Source organism: Lutjanus erythropterus, chromosome 2 (assembly GCF_056507025.1).
Source record: "Lutjanus erythropterus isolate fLutEry1 chromosome 2, fLutEry1.hap2, whole genome shotgun sequence".
Taxonomy (NCBI): Eukaryota; Metazoa; Chordata; class Actinopteri; order Lutjaniformes; family Lutjanidae; genus Lutjanus; species Lutjanus erythropterus.
Window position 1 is genome coordinate 7,171,734 of NC_139318.1, and position 22,136 is coordinate 7,193,869.

Here is a 22,136-nt window from a genome sequence, read left to right on the forward strand (position 1 = left end):
ACACTTGAGGCAAGTTTAAAGAAATTCCCTCAAGATGTTCTTGAGATATCGTGTTCACAAAGATGGGATGACCTGAAAACATAATGCCTGTGGCCCCAGCTGTCGCTGGCATGAAGCCATGAATAAAAGTGTTTTTTTTTAAGGTTTTACAAAAATTCTGAATCACAGAGGTGTTTCAGCATACAGTCATGAATGTGCACAAAAAAACAATACACTGATCGGCCCAGTAGTGTTCCAGATTAGTTGTGGACAAGCACACACACAAACACACATGCAAGTGATTGCTTATTCCTTGCGAGGATAATAATTAATAAAACACAGGAGATAGGCCATTTCATCGCTCAGTTCTTAGAGAACTACATAAATGATCTGCAAGGCTGCATGTTCACACAGTTAGTACTTCTTTCTCTGCAGTGCATGCTGTTCTAAATAGCTTCTTACTCATTTTCTCAAGTTTTTTCATTTGATTTTAGTTTTTCAGCTGATACAGTATTATGCTTACATTGTGCGTATTATTTAAAAATAGTATGTAAAGGAACAGCTCACCCCAATATGAATAATAGATATTTACCCCCTGACCTGTAGTGATATTTATTCATCTAGGTAGTGTATGTATGTAGGTATGTTTGCCTTCTCTCCACGATAATGGCACTAAATGGCGCTCTGCGTGTGGTGTTCAAAGTACCAAAAAGTACATGTTGAAGAAAATCAGAAAGGACTCCCGCACACTGTCTCGCTTTCTGTTGATTTATTAAATATCCAACAACGTTTCAGTCTGGACGACCTTCATCAGGTGTACAAAAAATATATATGAAAAATTCACAGCCAGTGTCTCTTTCCAGAAATCATGACGTGGTTACTCACAATAATCCGTGAGCGATTCCATGTGGGAACTATTTTCTTTCTAGTTGAAAAGAAAGTAGTTCTGGTCAATTCTAAAGTAGCTCCAGTAGATTCTATTGCAGAAAGAAAGTAGTTCCTCCATGAAACCACTCAGCAAGCTCTATAAAATAGCAATAGTTACTTCCCATTCCCAGGTAAAGATCGTTGTTAGTGATTTCTACTGTGTGTGTGATCTGACTGTATCACACTTTACTGAATGAGTTGATTTGTTTGTAGGGAGACTCACAACAGAAACTTGATGGCACCTTGTTATCTGTGTCAGAATTCCTGGAAACAGAAATCCAAACTCGGATGTTGGCTGTTAGCACTGTGTTACACTTGACACTCAAACAGAGACTCTGGCAAAAACACAGCCTGTTAGAGTAAAAACTGATTAGAGTTTATATATTTGATGAACACTGGAAATAAAAAAGACACACTACATACTCTCAGCAGGGACGTGTCGCGCATCGTTCATACTTTCTGTTGTATATTTGAATCCTTTTATTTTTTGAAAGGTTTGTTTTCATCACTGACTTCATCCTTGGACAATTCTTGAGTGACTCAGTCAAGAAGAAGGTCATCAGGGCCTCACTGAGGTGCTGCCTTTCAGAGACAAGAAGTATACGAATAAGAAGTGAACAAAACATGGAGGTCAGATGAGTCATCTGTGCTGTTTTATTACTCAGTTTTACATGAATTATAGACTGTAGGTTTATGAGCTGGGTCCAATCTACAGTGCTCGCTGCACTAACGGATACACACCTGTTTGTTCTGTTCAGATTTGTGCAGAGGTGTCAAAAGTACATACATTCTGTACTCATGTAGAAGTACAGGTACTTCAGGTACAGGCTCTGAAATGTAAAAAGTATCCATCTCAAGGACATTTCTTCCTGATGTCTCTGTTTTTACTTTTCTCTAGTCTTTTTAATCTTTTTAGCTTTTCATATTGTTATGTCTTACGTTGTTTTTTTTGTCTTGTTTCAAGTTGTTCTTTTTCACATTGCTTTTGTCTTGTTGCGTCTTTTAAGTCTTCTTACTTTTTTCTCTTGTTATGTCTTTTACATTAGTTTTCATCTTGTTACATCTTTTTAAACCTTGTAACAAGCCAACCTCCTAGTTATTTAATTTTTTTAATTAAATGTAGCCATCACCTCCGCCACATCTTACAGATCTGACAAAATGTTCCTTTTTTTCCCATTTCACAGCATAGTCGTAGTGAGCAGCCATTTTATTTTAAGTGTCTCAGAGTTCTCTTAATGTTAATCAAAATACACATTTTAAACCATAATTCTTATTTAGCTTTGATTTAGAAGGGCTACAGAGTTGACATGATATGGGTGAGACACATCTGATAGCAATATTATGTAATAAATTTTTCAAAAAATAGAAAGTCGACTAGTGCTTAAGCAATTTTCCCATCTTTTTTAAACCAGGAAGTGAGGCAGGGGTCCTTAGGGTATAGCTAAACCTTTTTATGTCTGATTAAATCATGTTTTTGTAAAAATCTGATGGAGCTGATGGAAATCTGGGACACAACTTTAAAGGGCCAACATTTTCATGAAAAAATGTATTTTAAAACAAAGATGATAATAGCTAATAACTGTACACTTTTATATCTATGTCATCAGTAGGTACTGCTTAGATTTTAGATTGTGAGGACATTTTTATTAAGATTTTATTTCATTTTTTCATTATATACAATAAACACTTTCCATCATAAAAAAGACTAAGACACAGTCTTAAAAAAAACAAACAAAACACAAGTAAAAAAAAACAAAAAAACACATCACACACATACAAGCTAAACATCTGTATATTCATATCTGATCATCTCTCTCACTTTATAAACTCAAAAACAAAACAATCTTTTAGATTGTAACTAATAATTATATCCAAAGTGGCATTGTTGTCCACTTATCCCTCTGTGGAACAACCGCACAAAAGAAAGAAAAAGATAAGTAAGGGAAGTAGAACACAACAAAACCTCAGATCATATTAGAGTACAAGGACAAGGACCACTGGATTTTGGTCATGGATACTGAGGACATTTTAATTGTGTTTAAATTTTGTCTGTGACAAGAGACAAGTTTAGAAATAACATTCCATAAATGACATACATTTCACATATACATAAATCCTGAAAGAATGTTTTTTTCACCCAAACGAAATGGAATTAGAGTGTTGGTCTTGTTTTATTAGTTGGTATAATTTTTAAAGGTATGTTTTTGGTAGGACATGATTTATCCCAACTTTCATGAATGGGTGATATATATTCTGTTCTTGTATGGTAACAATTGTAATGTGACCTTATTCCCCCTGGGGATCAATAAAGTATTTCTGACTCTGATTCTTATCAGGCACCAGGGTGTTTATACTGTTCACTTGATATAACTGAATTTGAACAAGGCCTCCACAGAGTGCTGTGCTATTAAAGAGTAGTTTCTTCAGCAGCAGGATGCTGTCAGAACCTCTTTAAGATCATGTCCTTCTCTTTCATCTCAGATGAGCTGCAGCTTGTCAGGATGCAGGACAAAGTGCAGCTGTAGAAGGCTCATCTTTCTTATATTATAAGTTGTTACATTAACGGGTGTCTCCATTGTTTTGTCCACCCCCTGTGTGCACCTCCATCATCACAAGGCCACACTGTGTCCTGTTCAGTCGTAGTTATAGTGATCCCTCCATCAACACATGGCAGTCAGAATTTATCGAGCGGCAGCCAATGGGAGCGCTGCTTTTAGGGCGAGCCTCCGCCGCGCTCAGCCAATCGGAGCCGCGGAACAGGACCCGTGCCTCCGAGTTGTGCAGCGATGCGGTCACGTGACGCTGGGAAAAGGAATGCCAACATGGACCCGTGGCAAGGACGGGATGTGAGTGTGCTCCGACAATAACACGACGGAGGAGGAAAGAAAAGGGGGAAAGATAAAAAGCTCGACGGCGCTGCCTCTCTGCACCGAGCCTCCTCCCGACCGCGCACGGTAGGTCGAGCCAGATGTCCGGGATCCTCCTGCTCCGACCCTCCGGAGTCACGGAGGAGTATAAATAGAACATTTTTTTTTTTGACCCAGCCGAACTTGAGACTCGTGGATTCCTGTACAGACGCAGTTGTACTCAGGCGGATTGCGGTGTTGTCGACCGCTCCTCCTTCACATATACGCAGTTTTTAGGGCTCTGACAGGCCGATAGTCGGCTCCGGGTGGTTCTCCTCGCCGTGCGGTAATGGGCGCGTCAGTGCGGGCCGTGTTTACCCAGCGGCGCCTTGTTCGTGCACTGTGTTGAAGTATGAGGCCCTGCTGCAACATGTGCCTGCCGGGGTGACAGCACCAACAAACAGCCTTTACATAAGCACATGGGAGTTTCTTATCTCCGTAAGCTTGTTGTTTGGTGACAAATTTGAGGTCTGCGGGCCAGATGGAGGTCCTACACACACTGCTGCCTCCCGCCTCTCAGCTGGTTTAACTTTTAGTGCACTTAAAATTTGCATTATCAAAGTATTTCCTATTGTATGTTTTTAAATCTTTAAAACTTTTACCACTTCCCCAATATACTGTATGAGTATAAGAGTTGTGTAAAAGGGCTGGATGATACTCCTTATAAATAATATCTCAATATTTTACTAATCAATTATTTTTCTCAATTAATAGTCGCTTGCCTATAAAATGTTATGTGATGTGAAAAATGTTGATCAGTGTTTCCCAAAGTCCAAGATGATGTCCTCAAATGTCTTATTTTTCTCACAACCCAAAGATATTCAGATTACTGTCACAAAGAAGTACAGAAACCAGAAAATATTCACATTGAAGAAGCTAAAATCTGAGAAAATTTACTTTTTTTCTTAAAAAATTCTCTAAATCAATTATTTGATTATCAAAATAGTTGGGAATTAATTAAACAATTGATTTATTGTTGCAACTCTAATTCTGTGACATATGATATATTTCTCGATATGCACATTTTCTCTAAAGTAACATACTGTAAATTCTCAAAGGGACAAAGTCAAGTATCCCAATATTTTTGACCAAGTAGCTTGAAGTTAATACTGGGACAACATTGTATGAGTGCAAGAGGTTCCAGGTTCAATTCCATTTTTTAAACTTTGTCTAGCCATGGACCAGTAATGTTTTTTTTTTATTTTTTTTGGAACAGAACAGAGTGCCTTGGATTCCACCATCACTCTACAGTGTTTTTTTGTCCCCCACAACAGACACAAACATATTTCCTCTCATGGCATCATCGAACCTTTCCCGCCTCCTTTTTTGTTTGTAAAATATAGCAGACCCACGTAGCGCTTCTATCTTTGATTTTTTTTTACTGAGAAATCAATATTGAAAGGGTGCGAGAAGTCCCAGGTTCAAATCCTGGACGAGCCCTCAGATACATTACAGCCTCTCTAAACAAACAGAGGCTCCACTGGAGGCCCAAACATAATGAACGTCAAGACAAATATATTCATTTTAAAGCCCACATGCTTAATTTTAAGCAAATGAACCATACTGAAAATGTGACATGTAACAATGACTGTTGGTACTTTCACAAAATATTAACACAACAAGATTTTTGATAAATAATCATCAGTGATGGGGGTATAATGACTAAGTGGGTAAATGGCGAATAATGGAACAGCTAAAACAGTATGGCAAGTTAGGAAAATTCCATCACCACTACAGCTGTAGTGGCTGTTTTACCATGTTCCAAGTTCCTGAACAACTTAATCAGCAGAGTATATTGTTTTGAATTGTGTTCCTTCTTGTGAAAACCCAATAAAAAATAGGAGCACTACAAACAGGGGAATATGAAAATAGGAGCAGTTTATACAATATAAGGAGACTCAGTAGTTGAATTTACACCATTGCATGGTGGGAATATTCATAATCATATTGCACATAGAAGAGACAAACTTAGCAGAGTATGAAATTCAAAATGTACATTACCTATTGTGAATATTTGAGTAATATGAGAACATAAGTAACGTAATAACAACAAAATTACCAGAATATGAGGTGTACTTAAGTTTTACAAGTTGATAGCAATCATACCACCTCCACATACAGCTGTTATATATATATTTTTTTTTTGATGAACTGGTATTGCATCTGTACACAGCATCTGGCCATTTGCAAAATTCAGGTATGGGAATCAGGAAGGAAAATAAGTTATTGGAAGGTCTCTAACCCTATAAAGAGGATATATAATGAAGTGGTCAGCTGTAACTCTGGGTAGAGCTGGCCATTACCAAAAGGCCGAAACTGGCCAAAAGGACAATGTCCCAGGGTCCCAGCCTCTCAGGGCCACACATACAAGTTACAGTGACAACTAAAGGGCAGGTAAGACATCTTGACCATTACAAATGTTTAGTCTTGTAGAGGGCCCTGTGTAAAAATCTAGTTTTAAAACCCAAAATATTTTAGTTTATGTTGTGCTCACGTGGTGCATAATAGGGATATTCCTGGTGACTTATTTCCCTGTCAATTAAACACAAAATTTAGTTTAGACTAGTCAACAAGTGAAACAGTAAATAAACACTCAGATGACAGTTAAAATTGAGCACAATTTATTAATTGATAATGTGAAACACTGTCCAAAATAAATGCTGTGTATTGAGTCATTTGAAGAAGTTAATCACAGTCTACAATCACCAAATTGTATTTTAAATGTTGCTGAAATGTGCTCTGCTTCACACTGTGCAATAAAAACATTGCACATTGACCTACAAAGTATGACAACTCACTAAATGCTTCAACTTTTCAGACCAAAGAGGATGACAGGGTCGGCAGGTTAGCAACCAGGAGTTGATGTTAGCTGCCAGCCTGCTACACAGTGTGGCTAACATTAACACTAGCAACAGCAGCCGCTGCTCTGCTTGCAGATTAATGTCCATGTCTGTGCTGAATGTGGTCACATGTTGCTCCAGTCGAGTGATTATATACCAGTTTATTCTTTGACAGTCTACATTCAACCTTATTTCCATTTTCTAGATTAAAACACTGTCAAACCGCGCTGGTTTCATGAGCTGTCATCTGTCCGACTTTGCTGATAAAATCTTCCAGGGTTGCCTGGGCCATCAGAGCATACGCGTTTACGGCCTATGGCGAGAGAGGCTGCTGTCTGCATAACATCATAGACGCAACAGTTAACTGGCATTGTGCATGAATAAAATTTTGATAAATAGTTTAAAAGACTGTTATTTCTGGTGCCAACTAGTGAGGGTGGCAACGTTTAATCATGTAGTCAACTAATCTCGTGCATCTCTAGTAAAGAATTCCAGATAAAGTTGCATTATTCAAATGATCACAAACTAACATAAATTGTAGTTATAATATATAAGACTTCTGGAATAAAAATGACTAGACGTCTTATATATTTTGTTGAATTGTGTACACTTAACATCCATCACCTGTTGCTAGAATCTCAGAGGAAACAGACTTGTGAGAGAGTGAGGAAGGAAGTTGGCGACTGTAACTAAACGTCACGTGAATAAAACTTAAATACATTACCTCATTCTGCCTGAGTCATGTCAAACCAGGGATGAGCGATATGTCTTATAAATAATAGGCCTATCTCAATACTTTGCAATATATAACATCTATCTAAATGTACACATTTTCCCTAAAATAACATACCATGAATTCTCAAATAGTGCAAAAATATGATGATCTTATGGAGTGATGCATTGGTGCAGTTTAAATTACCCAACAGCAGGGTTGGGCGATAAGGACAAAACTAAACGGTATCCTTGAGCATCTATCTTCAAAAGTTAAAATCCAGACACTGAGGTAAATAAATGGCTCTTCATGCACTTTTACTTTCTGCTGTGTAACAAAATCTAATCTCAGTTTTGCCTTTGCAGGTTTCTGTGATCCCACCTCTGGATAGTGTTTCCTCAGCCTCCTCTCCTCTGTGTTTGGTCTGGATCAATGGTGTCTCTCAGCAGCAGAACGCTGAGTTTGGACAATGACCTGTTCAGGGACAGTGGCAGCAGCAGCAGCCTGTTCTCCCTCGGCGTGGGAGACGGAGCCCACAGCGAGGGGGGCAGCTCGGCCTCCTGCGACAGCCCGGACACCGGCGAGCTGGGGGCCATGCACAGCTCCAGCCCCGGAGAGGAGGAAGACGAGGAGGAGGAGGAAGATGACGACGAGGGGGCGCGTCTGCATATATTCCTAGGAGCAGAGGCAGAAGGGGAGCCTGCGAGTCAGGAGCCGAAGCTGCCAGAATTCCCATTCCACCCGTCTTCCCCGTTCTCCCCGACCCTGGAGGACATCGAGGAGTTCTTGAGGGAAAAGATGGAACTGGTCAAAGAGGGGCTGCTGACCCCAAAAGAGGAGGACTCCCCTCTACCCTGCAGTGACTCTCCTCCATCCTCCGCTGCACCCCCAACTGCCTCCTCAGAGACTTGCAATGACCCAGGGACTAGTGCCTCCCATTGCACTTTAAGCCCAAATGCCCCCAAGGACGAGCAAAACAGCCCCAGTCCAGCTGAACCTTCCCCCTCTGCCCAAGTGAACCCCTCACCATCCACCTTAACCCCACCCATGATCCTGGGCGGTCCGCTGGTTCTCCACCTCCAGCCCCTACCTCTGGCCCAGCCTCAGACACCGGCAGCAGGCTCTCCTCCCGGGGCCCAAAGCGGCATTTGGCTCACGCATCTGGTCATGGGGCTCCAGGGCGGAGCGGGACAGAATGTCACCCTGCTGGCCCCGCAGGTGCCCTCCGCCCCCACCACCCTGTTATCACTGAATAGTGGCGACGGCAAGTCAGCTGACCAGAAGTACGTGAAGATCGCCCCTCTGCCCATCACTATGAGGACTCTAGAGATCACGGGCGTGACCGGGGTCGGGGGCCAGGCCGGTGGTCTGCTGAAGGCCGTGGCCCCCAGGGTGGCCAGAGTGCCGCCTACAGAGAGGGTCCATAAGTGCTCCCACCCAGGCTGTGGGAAGATGTACACCAAAAGCAGCCATCTGAAGGCTCACTTCCGCCGGCATACGGGAGAGAAGCCCTACACGTGTAGCTGGCCTGAGTGTGGCTGGAGGTATGTGGCATGATGAGTACTGTACCAGGTTTAGAAACCAAATTAAAGGTGCACACCAAGTTTTTGAGAGATTTTCCTACTGGTTGATGATGCCGAGGGCTTTCACTGATGGGGCAAGTTGCTTCAGATAAAGTTAGTTATTATTGTAGTAAATGGGGGATAATTTCCAAACAAAGTTAATAAAGTTTGATTAGTAGGTCCATCACTACTAGGTTAAAAAACAGTGTTTCTAGGGCTGCGAAGAAAGTGTATTAAAGGGACAGTTCACCCCCAAATCAAAAAGACGGAGATTTTTCTCCGAGCCTTTAGTGCTTTTTATTCGTCTAGACTTTTTTGGTGTGAGTCGTAGTGTTTTAGCGACATCTGCCTTCTCTAAAGTTTAATGGAACCAAATGGCATTCAGCTTTTGGAGTTCAAAGCACAAAAAAAAGAAACTTAAGAAAAATTCCATACCAGTGTCTCTTTTTGTGCTTTAAGCACCACAGGACTAGTGCCATCTAGTTCCATTATATTTCAGAGAAATCCCTATCTCCAAAACTCTGCAACTCACACCAAACTGGTACAGATGGATGATTAGCACTGCAGGTCAGAGAGAAAATGTGTATTTTTGATTCTGGAGTGAACTGTCCTTTTAAGATGTGTGAATAATGTTAACAGGGGTCAAGAAAAGGATTCCCTCTGTGGCCCTAGACCTCCTAGCTCTGCTCTTGAATACAGTGGAGAGTTTTGGTTCCTTTCTGCTTTATCAAACGTCAAGCATAAGGTGACAAAAGGAGAGGAGGAGGAAGGAAGATTATTATTATTATTCTTTATTTTGAGAATTAAGTTGTAATGTTGAGACTAAAGTTGAAATGTCAAATGTGAAATTGGGAATAAAGTCACTGTTGAGAATGAAGTCAAGATGTAGAGAATAAAGTTGAAATGTCAACAATAAATTGGGAATTTCAAGAATAAAATTGTTGAGAATGAAGTGGAAAGGTCAAAAATTAAGTTGGAATGTTGGGAATAAAGTCAATGTTGAGAATGAAGCCAAAATGTTGAGAATAAAGTCAATGTTGAGAATGAAGCCAAAATGTTGAGAATAACGTTGAAATGTTGAGAATGAAGCCAAAATGTTGAGAATGAGGTGTCATGAATAACTTTTGAATTTCAGGAATAAAATTATTGTTGAGAATGAAGTCAAAAGGTCGAGGACAAAGTTGAAATGTCAAGATTTAAGTAAAGCCAAAATGTTGAGAATAGAAAAAGGTTGAAATATTGAGTCAGTTCAACTCAACCTTTTCAGCGTACAGTCTTTTCAACTTGTCAACATTTTGACCTTTCTTCTCTGCATCCTACTTTATTTTTGACATTTCAATTTCATTTTCAAAATTAAATAAATATGATTTTTTTTTAAATAAATCCTCCTCCTCTCATTTTTCCCCTCATGTCTGGCCCAGAGGGCTAATGTATAAAACTTGGTGTATGTCACTCTGTTACTGTGTTCCTGACTTTGCCCGCCTGCTCTTGCGTCGCCAGGTTCTCCCGATCTGACGAGCTGTCTCGCCACCGCCGCTCTCACTCCGGCATCAAGCCGTACGAGTGCTCGCTGTGCGAGAAGAAGTTCGCCCGCAGCGACCACTTATCCAAACACACGAAGGTCCACCGCAGCTCCAGGCCCAGCAGGATTATCAGAGCCACTGTGTGACACCTTCAGCTGGCCTCAAACCCTGCCCTGCCCTGCACCCGCCCGCCCGGCCCAGCCCAGCCCGGCCCAGCCCGGCCCAGCTCGGCCTGGCCCGGCCTGGCCTGGCTTTGACCAGGGAGGCGGGGACCAGGACTCCCTCAGGACTTTTGGTGCTTCACAAGCAGAACTTTCAGAAGAATCTTGAGAGCCGGCTGCTGTCGTACCCCCTTCATAGTTCCTCCTTCCTTTCTCTCCTCCCTGCTGTTTATCTGTCACTGTTCCCTCTGAGCAGCTTGTCTTATACTGAGCGAACAGCCACCTCAGGAAAAAGTCAGCTCAAAGTGGATTTCCTGGCCTTTACAGACTCGCACCAGAGAAAACACACAGCCGGAGACAGCCCTATAGAGCTCCCTCCTGCAACCACTGCTCCCATTACTCTTCCTGTTACCAGGCCACCAGGTGCTGTTGGTAGTCGGTTGGTTGCCAGTAACAGGAGTGTCTGTAATTCTATAATCTCTACTTATGTGATCACCCTACTTCCTCAAAGCCAAAGGGTCCACATGCATAAAGCTTCCTGAAGTTTTTGTACGTTGCTCAAGTGAAAGTCACATTTGTGTCATTTTGTGTCCGACTCAGAAGGCTGGCAAAAGACAATTCTAACGGGGGATGAAATCATGATTAAAGCAGCAGAATCTCTAGATACGTAGATTTTCAGAGTTGCAGTTCACCCTGACTGAACTGTGCGACTCTGTCAGATTAAATCTGTGGCTCCGCTCACAACTTGGCTGAGCTGAGGAAAAAAACTTCCGATGTGTTTTGCATCCAACCCTGGCCTTTTATTGCATTCGTCCAATCGTAATCCACCCTGTTTTGACCTGTATGCCTTTTCTCAGCTCCCGGTATGCCCTAATCTCTATTGATGCCTTTGTCTGTATCACACGCGCGCGCACACACACAAAAAAAAAAAAAAAAAAGAAAGAAAAAGAGAACCTCACTTGATCCTACTGTTATCATATGACTGCTCTTATTTAACTGTGATTCTGAACCGGGGGTTGCCAAACCAGAAATCCCTGTTCTGGCCCTGCGAGAGCATGAAAACGACATCCTTGGTGCGTGACAGTTTATAAGCTCTTTGTTCTCTTGAAGTCATTGTGCAGCCGACTTAACAGTACGTGGCCTAGAGAACTCCTTGGACTGTATGTTACGTCTTGGGCTCAACGGTGCAAAAGTGACGTGAAACACTGCTCTTATCTCCTTTACAGTAGCAGTTACTGTAAAACATTACTCTTGGTTATAGCAGCAAGAAAAGCTAATAGGTAAAACAGCTGGAAAGGCAGCTAACATCTATTCAATCATCTGTATTAGCATACTCTATATGATATGTACTGAACATGTACAGCTTGTAGCCTTTATATAGATGTTTTTTTTTTTAGTCAAAGAGGATTTTCAATCAGTGCATTAAGCTATTCAGTCGTTTCTGAAGAGATTTTTTTTTTTGGTCTGTTCTGTGAGTTTGATTGTAGCGTGATCAATCTGTGGAATGTCAGGCTGATTATGATCTGGGATTTGGAGTCCCAATCTGCCCATTCACAAAAACCATTAAGCTGAGCCTGCTGGTCTCAAGTGCACTTGTGTTAGCGGAAAAGCGAGAAACAGTGTCTGTGCTCTTATATGGCAGTTCCACGAAATGTATCGGAACGGTAAAAATGCCAAAACTTGTTTTCTAAGGAAGCTGCGTCGCGCAGCGCAGTCACAATTATCATTTATTGTTTGATCTCAACACTTTGGTGCTTGTTAACCTACCAGTGCTTCACGTGAAGTAGGACTGTGTAAAGCTTCATGTAAAACTGGATTGTCTCTGTCGAACCAGCAGACGCTCACTACCACAGTACAAACCGTAAGCAATCTTTACCGCAGCTCGAGCTACATTGGTGCTTTTGGATAAAAAAGTAGAGCACTTCTGCATGCACGGTCATTTACACAGCAATCATGCTCATATCTGTGTCTCCTAACATCATATACTGGATACTCTTTAAAAAAAAACAAGCATTCTCAGTAATATAGAAACCCATTCAGAGCAGACAGACGGGCAGGCAGGCAGACGTGTTTACTGTCTGAACCAGTGCTGTCTTTGTGTCTGAGCCTCCCCAGGCTGCTTCTACTGACCTACATCCAGACCTGTATTCCCTAATCATCGTCATCCTGTTCTCTTCCCCTCTCTCTTCCTTTCTCTCTCTCTCTCTCTCTCTCTGTGTCTCTGTTTCTCTCTCAGTCCTGCCTGTGGATCTGGCTGAACGCAGGCTGTGTTTTTATTTTATGTTTTTTTGGAATACCAGAAATGCTATTTTCCTATTTGCAAAAATAAAAGCAAAAAAATGAAAACACTGAATTCTTTGCTTGGTTGTTATTTGAGGGACGCTTATTGAAAAGCAGTGTTATGAGGACAGAATGGGACTTAAAGTAAAAGCTGAGTTCAGACGTCAAGGGCAAGAAAGTTGATAATGTATTAATTAGACCTGGAACGATCAATTGGTTAATCAATTATTAAATTAATCGTCTGCTACTTCAATAATCAATCAGTTTGGGTAATATTTTAAGAGAAAAAAAGACTGATTTCAGCTTATTAAATGTGAATATTTTTTAGCTGTGGACAAATCAAGACATTTGTAGAAGTTTTTGGGACAGTGATTGACATTTTTCACTATTTTCTAGACAAAGCCGCTAATGCGTTACTGCAAAAATAATCATCAGTATTAATATTAATATTAATTTAATGATCTCCTTGTGCTGAATGATATGGTCCATCTGCCAGTAAATGATTGGTCAACACTAATTACTGGAAACACTGAAAGTACATTTACTCAGTTACTAGGAACAAGGTGTAAAGTATTAGTTTAAAACATTCAAACATAAAAGAATAAACAGTAAAGCAGCCAGAAATTGTTTTTGGAAAAAAAAAAAAAAAAAAAAAGCTCTGATAAACTCAATTCATGCTACATACATACATTAGCAACTAGCTAACGAAGATAGTGGAGCATTTAGCTGCTTAAGAGGTAGATAATGTGCCAAAGAATTGGAGGAAACCAAAACAGAGCTAAAAAGAGAGTAAATGCTGCACTTTTACTCACTAACTCAGTGCCTGTCTTGCACTACACAACTTGGTTCGCTGGGTTTGAACTCCTGTGTTAAACGGTTTTACAGCACTACAGCAGCAGAGCTGATGATGAAGTTAAAGACAAGTGTAAATCCTGGACTACCTTTTAGTGGTTAGTGAGTCCTTCGCAAATATTCTGGTTTGTCTTGTGTTGTATTTGCTGTTGATGTTCGGCCTTGTTACCAAAGTTGTCGACTCATAAGTAATATAATTATAACAAATGCTCATGCATAGCTGTCCATATTTACGACAGTGGTGTAAAAGTGATTGCACTAAGAAACCATGACTGTGCCAAATTACAAAAAAAAATCCATGTCTTGCATCATGTTGCTTTAAGTATTTACATTTTTCATCACTTTACACTTTTATTTGAGTGCATACAAAGAAGTATTGTTCTTCTCTATTGCCTTTATTTGACCATCATATGAAATCTTTCTTTGGTAATAACAGTTGCTGAAATGGTTACATTACAACATGGATGAGGACAGACTTGAACCACAGTGGTACTTGTGGTCTGGAAAAACCACAACACTGAGGGGAGCTGCGCAATCAAGTGACTCAAACATCCTCTTTGACATTACACACAGACATTTAACACATTATTCATACAGCAATATTGAATAGCACAGGTTTAAGATAAAAAAAAAAAAAAAACTGTGATAAGTAATTGTTCATACTTGAGAATGGGGACAAAAACTTATTTTTAGGGGGATTGATTTATACTCTTCAATTATGCTGGGAAAACATTTTAAAAGATCAAATTCTTAGCTATTATGAAAATATATTTCATGAATATAACAGAAAAAACTGGGTGGCCCAAGTGGGCACTGACTTATTGTTATCTCTTTATTTACTTACTCATTTATTTATTTATTTTAATTCATTAAATTGAAAAAGTAATCATTTCAAACTCATTTAAAGAGAAGAGTTATGTCATATCCGACAGTTCAGGTGTCAGCAATGTACTATGGAATATTCAACAGAGGTGACAAAATGTTATATTTCTCTCTTAATGCTGATCAAAATACACATTTTAAAACTATAATTCTTATTTAGCGTTGATTTAGAAGGGCTATGGAGCTCACATGGTTGAGACACATGTGATAGCAATAGGATTCAATGAAGTTATCAAAAAATAGCAGTGCTTGAGCAGTATTCCTGCCTTTTTTAAACCAGGAAGTGAGACGGGTCATCATTATAATAGCACATTTTTACAGATGTTATCAGTAAGTATCAGGGTAGTTTCATATTTTGACGGCTTTCAAAAAATTTTTAATTGTTTTAATTGTTGTTTAGTTTTGATTGTTGTTTTAAAACTATGAATTCAATAGCTGTATCAGCCATAAAAAAAAGAAAATATCCAGGAATAAACCTTGGCAGCCAAAATTTGCAGCCTGCTACTTGTATTCATACTCAGGTTTGGGGAGTAATGGATTACATGTAGGAGGATTACAAAATTAGTATACAGAAAAAAACTACTCCATTACTGTTACAAAAAATATGATGTAATGTAGATTACAGTTTAATTTAGTAAAAAATGGGGATAATCAGCAGGATTACAATTTTAAAGTACATTTTAAAATAAAGGACATACAACCATGTGCAACACCACTGTGGTCTCAGTAAACCAACTAATCTGACAGTTTCCAGTTCACTACCTCTGCATTCACTAGGTGAACATTTTGCGGTTTTGTCTCAACAACTAACTTAAAGAATATTTACAGTTAAGACAAATCACTAATGTTAGCTACATAGACCAATAACTTTAGCAACACAGACCGACCAGTAACATTAGCTACATACATCAAACGGCAGCTTTAGCTATACGGACCAACTGTCAACTTTAGCTACACAGACCCACCACTAATGTTAGCTACACAGACGAAATGCCAACTGTAGCTACACGGACCAACTGCTAATGTTAGCAACAGACACCAAACGCCAAGTTTAATCTACACAGACCAACCGCTAACATTAGCTACACAGACCAACTTCTCACATTAGCGACACAGACCAACCACCAACGTTAGCACACAGCCAAAACACTAATGTTAGCTACAGAGACCAAACATCAACTTTAGGTACAGAGACCAACTGCTAACTTCAGTTACACAGACCAAACACCAACTTTAGATGCACAGGCTAACCACTAACTTTAGCAACACAAATCAATTACTAACATAAGCTAAACATCCCAGCCACTAATGTTAGCAACATAGACTAACCATTCACCTTAGCTACAAAACCCAACCACTAACATTAACTATACAGCCCAAACACTAACATTAGCTACACAGACCACTAACTTAAGCTACACAGAGCAGCCACTATCATTAGCTATACAGACAGCTACTCTTAGAGATAATCCCAAAACGACAATTCTTTAATATTGTGATACTTGAATTAGGTTAGTGACAATATTACTGGCTATATAACAGGTAATTAGTAATTGTATTGGAATAAGTTTCTAAATTAACCCTCCCAGCCCTGTCTGAAGTCACCTCTCTAATTTACCCAGTTAGTGTTTCGGTGAAATGACACCAGTCTGAATTTCCTGCAGCATTGAACGACAGCAGGGATTACAGCACAGAGTGGGTGGCAGGATAACCACATCAAGGCCCCTTCAGTGACTCACTGAATATAAAAATGCTGCAGGCAGGTTTCAATCCTGTAATCACTTTCCAATACTGATCTGACTGCTGCAGTATGGTGCAATATCTCTTCGTGCAAGACTCCAGAAAGCAGAGAGGAAGCTGCTGCAGCTCTGTCTGCACGCATATCAGGCTGGAATTTCTGGCTCTTGGTGCTTTCCAGTTGTGTTTGGCCAGGGGGGAGCGCGAGGAGGAAACTGGGGCCGGCTTCAAAGCAAAAATCTGCATTGCCTCCTCTCCTGCTATGCTCTTTCACGCTACAGGATGCTTTTGCTAATCTGAGATGATGTGGTCAGGAGAAACATCTGATTCCTGTCGTGCTGCTTTGAGTCATAAACTGCAGCCGAAGCTCGTGTCTGAGGAGAAAGTGGGCTGGAGCAGGCGGAAGGAGGGACGAAAGGGGGTTTCCTTTCAGAAATGAAATGTGCCCACAGGCTGTAATGTAATAAGAGTAGCTGACAACAGTTGTGACCAGAGGTTATTGTACAACAGACTACTGTACTGTCTTTAAAGAGGAAGAGTACTGTCTTTAAAAAGCTATAGATTTTCTCAGAATCGTAAATGTGACAAGAACATCTCCCTCATAAAGCTATGGAACAGAGTGGAACATTGTTATTCAGCTTTAATGTATAGTTTGAGGTTGCTCCTTTGTCATTTCATAAGAAACTTGTTTTGAAAATGTATGAAACATGCTTTTCTATGTTCCTTCCTTCACTTGTTGGAAACAAAACTTGATTCATGTACAAATAAGCATCCAAAAAAGCTTAAAGCTGCTAATAAATCATTTTTATCTTGACAATGAAATGGTTATATATAGTTTTAAAGAAACTGCTTGCAGTGATAAGCCCACAGAGAATTATCACCCAAATCCACAGTTCCTCTCAGCTCTATGAAGCATTTTAGTGGCTTTCAGCATGTTGTTTTGTTTGTATGGCTTGCAACTTGTTTTGGTTCAATCAGGCTCTGATAAACTCACTATATGCTCTGTGTCCAGCATCAGCTGGCAGACAGATAAAGTTTTCTAGCAAACATAGTGGAGCACTTAACAGCTAAAGAGTGAGACATATACCCGGTGGAGCTGGTGGAGACCAAAAACAGAGCTAAAAGGTGAGGTTCAGTTCAGACTACAGGCAATTCAGTTTAGTTTCTCAAATCAGATCTTTAAGACAAACTGTGCACAATTTTATTTGCAAGCGATCAGATTTGTGTGTCCATCACATCACCAACAGATCTGCATGGCTCGCTGAGGTAAAGACGTAGGTATCCATAAATGCCAGAGCTGGAACCAAGTCATTGTTTCCCAAACTTTGAACTTTGAGTTCTGGAAAAGTCATAATATAACAGTGAGTTTCCAGTCAAATTACTTAGCTGCTAAGCTAATGTTAGCTAAGCATTAGTTTGCTAAATATGTTAATATTAGCCTTCAACAAATTCAAAGTTTTTGAATAAGCATCTGTAATTTTTGCACATTAGCATACTGCAAATATTTTTTTGTTGACTACCTCATAGTTTTTGTGCTCGAACAAAAATTTCTTTGATATCATTTTTTTTCCAACTGGAGCTCTGCAACGGAACGTTAGTTCTTCATGGTTCTTTCCTTCAGCTTGATTGTATGCAGTAATGTTAGTTGATTCAGGAAATGAGGAGAAATTAATTGATATGTGGCACTTTTTAAATAACAGTCTGTTTAATCTTTGCGCTTGACAGAAGGTATCAAGTATTTCTTATTTTCAGGTCAAAAGGCTAAATTCCAAGTGAGGTCACAAGTCATTGGTGTTAAAGTATTAGATGAATTTGAAGTCGTTTTTGTTATCTTGTCAAGCCGAGTTTAAAGTCATCAAATTTGTGACTTGACTTGACTTGTCAAGTCCACACCTCTGGTAATTACATATGCTGGTATGATGGTGAAAATGGAGATCTGTTATCCCGCCCTCCAAACAATCATGCAGTATGAACAAGGCCTTAGATATTTGTCCAGTGGCCAGAAATACTCCAAATTAACTTTAATATTCTGTATCTGTTGGGTGAGCGATGAGGAAAAGGTTTGCTAACATTTTAGTGATGCCAAAAAAAATTATGAAATGGTCAATGTTGTGTTTACAGCTTCTTTCACTGCCCTCAACTGGAAAAACAAATCAATGAATATTACTTTAAAACAGCTTGATTTTTCTAACAACAATCACTTTTCTGTCAGGTCTTATGTCTAAAACTGTTAAGGATTAAGCCAGACACACAGGGACTGAGAGTTATATATAAGTTACAATCATTAGTTGACTCAGTGGGAGGGCCTGTCCTTGTGGTCCCATATTAAAAAAAGTGCTGCAAAAGTGCTCTCAATGGTGGCCTTAGTGAATAAAATGTGGCAAAGTGCCTTTTATGATCCCCCTTCCAGTGGCTACCATATATGTATCACGACTGTAAACGTGTTGGTGCCCCACCATACACACCTGGTGCCCTTTTTATGTTATTCGCCCCTGACCCCCAGGCAGCTCGAGTCCACCACTGCTAACAATGAAATTATCCATTTCCTCACACGCCTTACATTCCCGTTAATTAACAACAGCTTCCTGTATATTCTTCAGCCTGCAGCTTGTAAAGCGCTGGCTTCTGGCAAATGCACAGTCCATCTGTAAAACACGAGTGCACTGTAGAGCTGCAGAAGAAGACGGTAATAAGGGGAATCCAAATACTGTAGATTTCTCTGTGTCGCTGTGATGAGTCACTCAGCAAGTCAATCCAGCAGCACCACTCTATAAATAATCACCCTCTGCTGTTTGACTGTATGTCATTAAGAGCTGAATTGTCATTATGTTTTTTTTTGGCTGAATGTCAGAATCCTATTAAGGCTGATGCTATGCTCTGATTGGCTGCCACTGAGTGATACTGTTCAATCATAATATAATATCATGAGGAATGTAGGTGCCTTTAGAAAGCTATAGATTTTCTCTGATCAGTAAGCGTGATGTGAACATCTTCCTCATAAAACTATAGAACAGAGAAGAACTTTATCATTCTGTTGCAATGGATAGTTTTAATAAGAAACTCATTTTGAGACTTCCCTCCCTCCCTCTCTTCCTTCTCCCTCTCTCTGGCAAATTTAACATGTGAGTTGCATGGATTCAATCTATTTCATCTCTGTTGCCAAAACATGGTTAACATGAAATTAGCCATCTGTTTACTTTAGTGTTCACACCAGATAACAAAAAATGACTGTGTGCAATAAGAGTAAAATTAGCTGGGGGCTGGTTGATGGTAGTGTGATGCTGCTGTGATCTGCTGCCACTTGGTGGTTAATCTGAAAACATACAAGGTTCTCCTAGAGAAGAAGTTATTTCATGTTACTTATGACAGGATTCCTTAATAGAAAGTCACTATAATGAGGTTTATCATGTTGCATGATTCCAAAATGTTTTTGTACTTTTATCACACCATCAGGGTTCAACATTTATGTTTTGCTTCACTTGACCAGTGGGGCAAGTAGATCAAAAATCTACTTGCCCAAAGTCAGTTTTTACTTACGTCTGCACAAATTGTTATTAAAAAACACAACAAGTAGTAAAGTTAATTGTTTAATCTAGGGCTGCAGTGTCTATTAAATGTCAGAAATCGTCCATCCCAGTTTTTTAAAGTCCAAGGTGATGTTAAATGTCTCATTTTGTCTCAAACCCTGATATATTTAGTTTAATATGAGAAGAAGGAGGCTAAAAACTGCATTTTCTGCCATTTTCGATTATTATTTTGATTTGATTATCAAAGTAGTTTAATTAGCTACAAGATTTATTTGCCCACCATGACTTTTGACTCGCCCCGGGCAATCCTTTTTGTTGAGGCTTGTCATTTACAAGAACTGTTACACATGAGGAATTTCAAACAAAGTGGGGAAAACAAATTATCATCGCTACAAACTTTAAATTGTGTCAATTTAGGCAATTTTATTGATATAGCATATTTTATTAAACAGCCAACTCAATAAAGAGTTTTCAATTTGTATTTGAAAGTGAGCATAGCCTTCTTTTGTTTTCTTTTAATCCAGAGAGTCGGACCAAAGTAACTAAGCAACCTCACCTCAGATCAGGGATCAACAGTAAGGACTGACAGTTTGCCTGGGGCAAGTAAACTGCCGTGTCAGGTAAATGTGGCAACTGACTTGCCCGACTGAACAAGTGGTAAAAAAGAATTAACCAATTTTGATAATCAATTAATCAGTAAATTTTCATGCAATAATGGCAGAAAATGTTTTTTTCAGCCTCTGAAATATTTTTCCATTTATTATCATATTAAAATGAATATCTTTTTCTTCTAAACACATTACATGTCAGAAAATAGTTGCTGAAAACATGAAAAGACTGAGAACTATGTAGTACTGAATTTTGGAGTTAGATCATTAAACTGTTGTTCATTATTTCTGTGTTCAGGATTTTTTGAGCAGAGCTGAAACATGGCTCGGGGACGTGTCGGAGCCATGGTACCCCAAAGAACCAACGCACGATCGACGCTGCCTTCCCCTCTCTAACAGTCAGTTACAAACGTACCTTCAGCGACTCTCTCAGCCCAAATCAGCCCAGCAGTTCACTTCAGCTCACTTCAGTTCCGACACTGAAGGAGAAATGTAACATCCTGTCACCGTCCCCTGGCTCTGCTGGCTCAAACATGTCTGGACATGTCCAACAAAGCTGCTAAATGAAGCATCCAAACAGGTGGTTCTCAGGTCAGAGAAAACTGCTTATTTTTTCATGATTTTATATGCTCATAGACTTTTAATCATTCAAATACAGCTGGGTGGTTAATAACACGTATCTGTGGTTTGACAAACTCTGAACACACATTTACTGTTGCATTACATGGTCTTTAAGGACATCTTCTTCCACTTTGCTCAACTTTGATGGAACAATTTTCAGTATTTTCTGATGTTTTATAGACCTTGCAGCCCTGGATCAAACAGACAATTAACTTAAGTCTTTGTCCTTATTTGATTAGTGGTAATAAATAAAGCGGTTTATACGGGGATGAGTATAAAAATTGACTTCAGGCATGTAGATTTCTGGCCCACTTGCCCGACCAGGAAAATGAAAAACACTTTTAAATGCTGAACCCTGCAGATTTGGTTTTTATTATAAGCAAATTTACAAAAAAACAAAGCACCCCCCCCCCAAGAAAACTTGATTGCCTAAGACTGGATTGAAGTCAGTGAGCAGGCCAGAAATGCAATGATGAGCCAAACTATTCAAATGATTAGCAGCAGAAATGTTTGTTGTGTTGTTTGGAGCCAGTGAAATGATGTGTCACTGAGTGGGTAATCTGCTGCTCTGCTTTAAATGAGCCTGAGCCTCGCTATTGTTTGCCTGGGCACACCAGCAAAAACAGTGTCACAGTTGAATTATTTAGATGAATTTAATGAAAAAACATCTCAGAAACAGCTTGTGATCCTGAGTCCTGGCTCAAGACTAAAGGCCACCGTGCTTTTTACAGTCGAGGCTCCTCAGTTATGGAGTTCCCTGCTGAGGATCTGAGGTAACTTCTCTCAAACCGTTTCTCTAAACTTACCCTTTTTAAAAAAAAGCTTTTTATTAACTCAAGCACACCAGTTTATTGTCAGCATATTCTTCTTCTTGTTTGTTTTTTATTGCTATTTATCTTTATTGCTGTGCTTTTTTTTTAGTTTTAGTATTCTGTTTTTATTCCATTTTTGCTTCATTTTGTTTTTACTGCCTGATTTTATTTGTCAAACTCTGGAAGTGTTTTAATCGTGGGTCTACC

At 39.7% G+C, this 22,136-nt stretch overlaps 1 protein-coding gene across 1 annotated transcript; it reads left to right on the forward strand.

The window, feature by feature from the left end:
* Nucleotides 1-3,084: 3,084 nt before the first annotated feature.
* Nucleotides 3,085-12,963, forward strand: LOC146331104 (Krueppel-like factor 15). Its single transcript, XM_084727068.1, has 3 exons — nucleotides 3,085-3,860; nucleotides 7,730-8,908; nucleotides 10,427-12,963. Exons 2-3 carry the CDS (start codon nucleotides 7,797-7,799, stop codon nucleotides 10,593-10,595), a joined length of 1,281 nt encoding a protein of 426 aa, XP_084583194.1. The 5' UTR covers nucleotides 3,085-3,860; nucleotides 7,730-7,796; the 3' UTR covers nucleotides 10,596-12,963.
* Nucleotides 12,964-22,136: the final 9,173 nt, after the last annotated feature.

Bases quoted from the DNA above. Each gene is read 5' to 3' on its own strand.
- LOC146331104 (XM_084727068.1), top strand. From the start codon at position 7,797: ATGGTGTCTCTCAGCAGCAGAACGCTGAGTTTGGACAATGACCTGTTC. The intron at 8,909-10,426 runs GTATGTGGCATG...TTGCGTCGCCAG, and splicing joins TGGCCTGAGTGTGGCTGGAG to GTTCTCCCGATCTGACGAGC.